At 40.8% G+C, this 8845-nt stretch overlaps 1 protein-coding gene across 1 annotated transcript; it reads left to right on the forward strand.

Annotated features, from left to right (window-relative positions):
- Window positions 1–175: 175 nt before the first annotated feature.
- On the forward strand, window positions 176–7527 carry LOC114647585 (uncharacterized). Its single transcript, XM_028796196.2, has 3 exons — window positions 176–437; window positions 2927–3812; window positions 7096–7527. The coding sequence occupies exons 1-3, from the start codon at window positions 425–427 to the stop codon at window positions 7109–7111; spliced, it is 915 nt and encodes a 304-aa protein (XP_028652029.1). The 5' UTR covers window positions 176–424; the 3' UTR covers window positions 7112–7527.
- The last annotated feature ends 1318 nt before the right edge of the window (window positions 7528–8845 follow it).

Below are 8845 nucleotides of genomic sequence, written 5' to 3' on the forward strand. Positions count from 1 at the left end.
ATGTTCTTAGAAAAAAGAAAATCAGCAATTTTGGAATGAGAAAGAGAACATCAACAAGCCATGGAATTAAATAACAGGTTTAATTAACAGCAAGAAATGGTTTCTAATTAAGAAACTGGCTGAAGTGAAATTAATTAGAGTTTGGGGCCTCGACTTAATGTCATGCTTTAGCCATCATGTCTCCTCTGGCTGGGGTTCAAAGTGTTGTTTCTTGTTTATTTGGTGTTATTGTATGCCATTTATTTGTATTGATGTTTATTTCATGTATTATGTACATGTTTCTAAGTGTATTTTAAGAAAGGGGAATGGCCTTGGTTATGTCCCATGTGTTTTGTGGGTGCCCATCACCGTCAGGAACGGCCCTCCACCCTATTTAAGGACGGTCCTCCCATAGTTCCTTGCAGTTCATTGAATGCACAAGTGAATGGAGAGTTTTTGTGAGTATCTGTGTCTTTGCTATTGCCTTTTTGATTTTATCTTTGGCCTGTGTTTGACATTTTTAAACCTCTGCTCTGTTTTTGACCATGCAATTCTGGATTCTGTATTGGGACTTTTGTTCACTGTGTATTATCTTGTGTATTTCTTGTGCTCTATGGAGACTTGGTATATTATAGAGCCTTTGTAGAAATAAACCTTTTTTATTTTATAAAGACTTGTTCTTGGCCTTTTGGGTTTCTATTCTGGGTTTTTTGATGGTACTATTCCCCCCACTAGTAGGCAACCCTACAAAGTGTTTTTTCTGAATTAGTGCTTTTGGAACTCCCTCTGATTCATAACACTTAGATGGTCTTCTGTTGGCTCACTCAACATCTCATTTATGTTTGGGTCCCATTTGGAGAAAAAAAAATTTAACTAATTCAGAGCACTTAATCTTGGACTTAATGAAAAAGAAGTTAATTAGCAAAAACCTAGCTACTAATTAACAAAAGGGTTAGAATGAAAACCTGTGGCCATAGTAGCACTCGGGACTGGAGTTGGAGACCCCTACCATAGACTGTACTCCCTCATCACTGTCCCCAAAAACAAGGGAATATCTCCGGATCTACGGCTAAGAGCAATTGTCACTTTCAGTGGATATGTTGGAATTGGGTTGTGTGCATGTATAGTGTGTTAAGAAACATTAACTTTTTTTCATATGCTGACACTCTGTTGTAGTCATCTTTTAAACCAGGGAAGAGTAACGTCTGTCTTGGAAGGCCACAGTGGCCGCAGGTTTTGTTCCAACCCAGCTGCTTTAATTAGAAAACCATGCCTACTAATAACCAATCATATTTAGTATCCTGACCTGTTAGTGTGTTTTTTGGTCATGCTTTTCTTGTAGATCTTTTCCTTTCTAAGGATATCATCCAAATGACTTGAATCCTAAAATGGATGAGTAATTTTCAGTCCTTCACTTTTTTCACTTCCGTTTCCTTCTAAGTGTTTTATTAAACCAAGTCGTGCATGATGATTACACAAAGGCGTAAATGGAAACGAGCTAGTTGGAGAAGTGCTGGTTCCTTTATCAATAGCATATTGTTGCTAATAAGGAGAAATTAAAAACCGTGAATGCTGCTGTTTAAATCTATAATTAGCAAGTAAGGATTCAAAATCTTAACATGCAAGACCAGTAATATGAAGTAAAAAAATGTCACTTGAGCAATAATTGACTTTGCTAGAAACAGTTGGGGTGGAATAAAAACCTTCAGTCACCCCAGCTCTCTAGAACTGATGTTGCTTACGACTGATTTAAACTAGATACTACTTTTCCTATTACATAATATACTTCAATAGAAGAGTTAAGCACAGGAGTGTGACAACTGTTTAGGGGGCATCTAAAGGGCGCAAATGAGCATGAAAGAACAAAAGGCAGAGGACTGGAACAGAGTACTAATGACTTTTCTCCAGACTAGTAAACGAATCTTGCCTCCCCAGGTAAAAATAAAATGTACTAAAAATATACTTTAATATCAAAGTACATTTCTAACACATTTATTTTTAGCACACAAACCGTGCAAAGAAAAAATATAATGTACTAATTAATAATACACTGAGTACTTCAGTGTATGTAATCTAAATCTGCTAATTTGCACTCCAAGTATACTACACCTAAAGTATAAATGTGTTCTTAGTGCATTACTTAATACTGTGCTATGTGTGCTTTAAATAGAAGTTCAGTTTTGGTGTACTTTCATACACGTGTGTTTTACTGCACTTCTGGGATATAATATACAAAAAGTATACTATATCTGAGATGTATTTAAATGCATTTGAAATATATTACAATTTTTTTCAATTATCCTTTTAATTCTAATATAAATCCTGTGTATTAAGTCTCTAAAATGTGGATTCAAATATACTTCAAGTAGAAAAAAAGTTCATTTATGAAAGTACAGAAATAAGTGTACTGAAGCAGATTTAAGCACATCTTAAAGGTGTCTCAAAATAGCACATTCAAGTACACTTAGTTGTATTTAAGTATAGTCACACTAATATTACATTAGCACACTTAATACAAAATTAGTGCTTGAAAATACCACACTTAACACAGTAAGTGCACTTAAATTAAGTGTGTATTAGTGCATTTTTATTTATTATTTATTTTTTGCCTGGGTCAAACTAATGCGATTAAACCCTCTTCCGGTTCCTATTCCGAAGACCTCACTTCTGACTTTCCTTGATGACGTCCCTTCCAACTACCGATGAACATGTTTTTAATGAGGGACAGAAATTACATCGCTTCCTCCCGACTCTCCTCCATTTCCTGTCTCTATCACTTCCTGCCATCATTACATAAAAGACCTGCAAAACATTTTCTCAATGTCAAATGTCTGTTTTTCTGCAATTTTGACCACAGTATCGGTCATAAGACTTCTCAAGTTTGACAATACTATACAGGGAATTCCCCAAACTCTTGACCTTTTTGTTCATGTGTTTATTTCTTCAGATTGGCATAGCCGGCAGGATTCGTTGTTTGCAATGTCTGAAGAACGAGACCCAAATACAGAGCAGGAGACCATACTGACAGACCACCAGAAAGTGCACCTGGAAGAAACTAGGACCCAACTCGCAGAGATGGAGGCTCCGCTCGCTGTGGCAGAAGTGGGAAAACCGGAGGCTGCTGTACCTCTCCCTCCTCCATTACTGACCCTTTCGGAGGAGGACGATATTGAGTCATATATGCTAATTTTTGAGCGCACCGCTACACTTAATCTTTGGCCAAAGACGGAGTGGGCATACATACTCGCGCCGTACCTGAAGGGTGACGCACAGCGGGCTTACTGCAATCTCTCGGAGGAGGAGGCTGCCGATTACGACACTCTTAAAGACGAGATTTTCAAGTACTATGGCATCACTGTGGACCAGCAGGCGAGGGAATGGAGGCAGTGGAAATTTGACCCTGATAAGCCCATAAAGACCCAGGCTTTTGAATTCTGGAGGAAAACGCGGTGCTGGTTACGACCAGATGTCAACAATGCCAGACAGGTCGTAGAGCAGTTTGCCTGTGAGGCCTTGGTTAATGCCCTGCCTGACCATCTCGCTCAGCAGGTCCGTAGACATCCCTATAGAAATATGGATGCCCTTATAGAGGTAATCGAGCGACACTGGCTGGTTTCCAAGATGGAGAGGTCAGAACGGACCGCTCGCCTAGCCCGTCAGGGATGTGTCATTCAACCTGAGCCCTCCCATTGCAGTACTGAGCCTCTGGTTAAGCCTAAAGAAAAACTTCCCAGTCTTCCCCGCTGTTACAAGTGTGGGGAGCTGGGACATATCATCACCTCCTGCCCTCTTGGGGCCAAGCTGATGGATTGTTCCTGGGCATGTGGGGAAAGGTATTGTGCTCTGTCTAGTCCTCTATCTGTCCCTCATACATAAGTGGTTTTAGTAAATGGACATTGGCTTGTGGCTATGTTTTGATTCCAGTAGTAACATTTCTATTGTTGCTTGCTATTTTGTTCTACAGTTCCTTAAAATGAAGATCAGTCTAACTTGTGTTCATGGAGAGACACATTACAAATCTACCATGTGTATTATAACCTAGGTGGGCAATCCCAAAAAACTATTAGTCGTTGTATTGCCTGATCCTCCTTTCCCAGTGTTATTGGGGCGGGACTGGTCTAATAGTAATAGCCATATGAACCTAACAACTCCTAGGGGAAAGTTGGGACTTGTAGTGGACGGGGTTTCTTCGCACTCGGCTGCCCTCTCACAGTGTGTAGCACAGAATGATGCCGCCACCCACTGTGATGTGGTGGAAGCTCCAATGGCCAACATGGAAGTGGAGTCCACCTCTGGAGAGGTCGAGGGGGTTGAAACCCCACCCCTCCTGAGGTCGATGATGATCCTTTGTGTGCCCTTCATTTTCAATTTAAACACACACTCTCCTCATTTTAAATGGCAACAGTGGAATGATGATTCCCTGAAATTTGCAAGAAATGCAGTAGTTTCAGTTGATGGACAACCCACACAGAATCCCATTCCCCAAAGGACCCACTATGGTGTGTGGTTTTTTTTAAAAAAAACAAAAAAAAAAAACAAACAAACCTTGTATTGAGGAGCAGAGCACGAGGGTGAGGTCACTGCTGTTGGTGACGCATACCTTCCGGCGGGAGGTTTCTGAAATATCACTTGCCCGTTTGGGAGCCGAACAAACTTTTTGGAGAGGATCAAACTGATTCTTTTGGCCAAGAATAAACTAGGTCAGTTTTTTTTTTTTTTTTTTTTTTTTTTTTTTTGCTCTTCCTGTTCGGAATGTCAACTTCATTAGATTCCCCGTAAGGACTGTGCTCCTCTCATTCCACTCCCACTGATTGACGTCCCCTTTGACCAAATTGGTATTAATCTCATAGGTCCCTTGGAACCCTCAGCAATAGGTCATAAATATGTCATTGTGGATTATGCTACTTGATATCCAGAGGTTGTTCCCCTGCACATGGCTAATTCTAAAAATTTTGCACAGGAGCTAGTAGGGGTCTTTTGAGCAATTAGGAGTCCTAAAAGAGGTCCTAACTGACCAGAGGATTCCTTTCACATCAGAAACGTTCTGGAAGGTTGCCAAGTTACTCCGTATTAAGCATTTTAAAACTTCTGTCTATCACCCTCAAACTGACAGATCCGTAGAAAGATTCAATCAAACCCTTAAACGGATGCTTTGCAAGGCAGTTAGTGAGGATTGAAGGAACTGGAATCAACTACTCCCTTTCATCCTTTTTGCTTACCAGGAAGTGCTGCAAGCCTCAATGGGATTTTTCCCCTTTTTAAATTATTATATGGATGACCACCCCAGGGTATTTTGGACATACTAAAAGAAGCATGAGAAGGAGAGGCTGTTCCATCTACCAATATTTTAGAATAGTTCACGCAATTATGAGATAGATTTTGGAAAATTCTGCCTATTTTAAAACACACGGTGCTTGTACAAATGTCCCATTCAAAATTGCTGGCTCTTTGGCAAGGCCCTTATGAGAGAAAAGGACTTGTTGATTTATTTGGTTAAACCATCAAATAATCAACAGTGTGTTTACCATGTTAACTTGTTGAAACTGTGGAAGGACAGGGAGACTGATCTCCCCTCCGGTCAACAATGCTCCCTTTTCTTGCAGAAACCTTCCCTTAATCTCTGACCTGATTTTGACCCAACAACAAATGCGGGAGCTGGAATCTGTTATCCTGTCTGTCCCAGAAGTGGTTAGCAAGCAACCTGGCTGAACTTTAATTATTCAGCATGACATTGTTCCGGAACCAGGGGTGATCGTTGGGGAAGGTTCTTCTCTTCTCTCGGAGGCAGAACAAGCTGAAGTGGAGTTAGAGATCAGGCGGATGCTGGATCTGGATGTGATTGAAGAGAGCCACAGTCCTTGGTCCAGTCTTGATCCCTAAACCTGATGGGAGTTGGAAGTTCTGTAATGACTTCTGACGTCTCAATCAAGTCTACAAATTTGATGCATATCTGATGCCCCAAGTAGATGAGCTCCATGAGAGGCTAGGAAATGCACAATATTTAAATACTCTTGACATGACAAAGGGGTACTGGCAAATTCCCTTAACAGACTCCACAAAAGAAAAAACGGTATTCAGCACCCCTAGAGGACACTGGCAGTATAAAGTACTCCCAATTGGACTGCATGGGGCCCCAGTGACTTTCTGATGTCTGGTAAGAGTGCTAAAACCTCACCGTTCATATAGTGCTGCCTACTTGGTTGACATTCATTTTATTCTGGCACCTGGGAGGAACATTTTCTGCAGGTCTATACTGTTTAGCTCAAATTAGCTAAAGCCAGACTGTGTATCAATCAGAAGAAGTGTTTTGTTCAGGTTGAACGAAGCCAAATATCTGGGTTATTTAGTGGACGGGGGAACTGTTGGACCAGTGTTCAAAGGTTGATGCCATTTTAAAATGGCCCCGTCCAATTACCAAGCAACAGATGCAAGCTTTTCTTGGATTAGCATGCTCATACTGCCAATTTATACTTTGCTTTCAGAAAGGGTTATGCCCTTGACTGATCTTGCAAAGAAAAGGGCCCCTTTCAATATGGTATGGGGGTGAGAAAGCTGCACTTGCATTTCATGATTTTGAAAGAGGCCCTTACTTCAGCACTTGTATTGAGAATCTGATTTCTGTTCTTTTATTCTACAGCCTGATACAGGTCTCCGTGCCATGTTCAGCCAAAGTATCAATGGTGCTGAACAGCCCATGATGTACCTGAACCTGTGACTGCTAGACCAGGTATGCGTCGGAGAACGGGAAGCCTTGGTGATTAAATGGGCTGTGACCCAGCTGTGGTACTACCTCTTGGGTCAGGAATTCACCTTGGTTACGGATCTTGCTGCTCTTTTCACTGGATGGCCGTTCATAGGGAGTCGATTCCACGGGTCTTGGATTTGCAGCCTTATAGGTTCATGGTCATTTATCACCGCAGTACTCTCCCGGTTAACACTGATGCCCTTTCTTGTGTTTTTGACCTCTCGGTTTAGGCCGCCCAACCCAATGGGTCTGGGCGCTTGTGTCACACGTGTGTGATTAGGGGGCAGCCAAAGGGCCCAAATGAGCATGAAAGAACAAAAGATAGAGGATTGGAACAGAGTACTAATGCCTTTTTCTCTTTTTCTCAACAGAAAAACTGAAGATTAGTAAACAAATCTTGCCTCAAACCCATGCAATAAATACACTTCTGGTTCCTCTTCTGAAGACTTCACTTCTGGTCCCATATTGATGACTTCACTTTCGGCTACCGATGAAAATGTCATTTCCATCTTTCGCTACCAACTTCACTTCCACCGACTCATTTCTGTTTGCTGTCTTTGTATCATTTCCTGCCATCATTACATAAGACTCGCAAAGCATTTTCTCAATGTCAAATGTGTATTTTCTGCAATTTTGACCACCGTATCAGTCATTTAATATTTCTCGAGTTCAATATTACATGGGAAATTCCCCCAACTCTTGACCTTTTTGTTCCTGTGTTTATTTCTTTACACCGTATATGAACAATAGTTACATTACATACCTTCTCAAACTACTTCAGTCTAATTCAGGGTAGTCTGAAACTGAAGCCTGTCCAAGCAGCACTGGGCACCAGGTAGGAAACTGGCCTGGACAGAGGCAGTCCATCACAGATGAATGATAATTATTGGTGCATAAAGTCCAGGAGGGAAAAAAACTAATTCTGTTTGTGGGTATTGATTCTGTAAATGCTAATTTTAGATCAGCAGAAGTGATGCAAAATTTATAGTCCTTGCATAGGTGTACTTTATAAAAGTTTGCTTTTTCCAGTTTAGGAATATTACAAAATTAAGGTGGATTCAATGCATTTGTCTCATGCAAAAATGACTCTTGTAACTCATTTTTTGTTGGTGGGACAATAGGCAGTGCTTTCCACTCTATGGGTTCAGAATCCTACATTTGAATCCCATGTCTGCTCATTGACAGTGTGCGTTTTGTAAGATTTCTTCTGGGTATTGGAGTTTTTCTGCCACATCTCAATGGGCATGCAGTTTACAATAACTGGCATTCCAATCTCAACTGGCCCGAGTGTGTATGTGATTGGGCCCTGTGATGGAGTGTAGCCTTGTCCATGATGGTTTTCTGTTTTGTGTGCGCTGCTGGGATAGACTCTGGCCATTTGTTTTTGTTTTACCATATATTAAGTAGGGTTGTTTTTATGTTGAATCCTTCGCTTGTTGCTTTTAAAGTTATTTGAAAACATAGCATAAAAGAATCATGATTTAGAACATAAATCTATTGAAATGAGAGGAAACCATTCAGTCTACCAGACTTGTTTATTCTTTCATCTGACCATCAATGTCCTTGAGTTGGACATTTACACTTCCAGCCTGGTTATTATTCCTCACTACTGCTAAATTTTGTCTAGCTGGTAGAGAGGGGTTATGAAGGTCAGGCTGGATGGGTGATTAAGATAGGACCTGCTGGTGAGTATTGTGTGTGTGTGTGTGTGTGTGTGTGTGTGCTTGCTTGCCCTGTGATGGACTGGTGCCCTGTCCAGGGAGCTGTTCCTGCCTTGTGCCCTATGGTAGCAAGGATAGGCTCCAGCACCCACCACAACCCTGTTCAGGACCGGGTTAGAAAATAGCTGACATTATAGAGTACACATATATACATACAGTGCATCCGGAAAGTATTCACAGCACATCACTTTTTTTCCACATTTTGTTATGTTACAGCCTTATTCCAAAATGGATTAAATTCATTTTTTTCCTCAGAATTCTACACACAACACCCCATAATGACAACGTGAAAAAAAGTTTACTTGAGGTTTTTGCAAATTTATTAAAAATAAAAAACTGAGATCACATGTACATAAGTATTCACAGCCTTTGCTCAATACTTTTGTTGATGCACCTTTGG

The sequence above is a fragment of the Erpetoichthys calabaricus genome, chromosome 3 (genome assembly GCF_900747795.2).
Source record: "Erpetoichthys calabaricus chromosome 3, fErpCal1.3, whole genome shotgun sequence".
NCBI classification, from domain to species: Eukaryota; Metazoa; Chordata; class Cladistia; order Polypteriformes; family Polypteridae; genus Erpetoichthys; species Erpetoichthys calabaricus.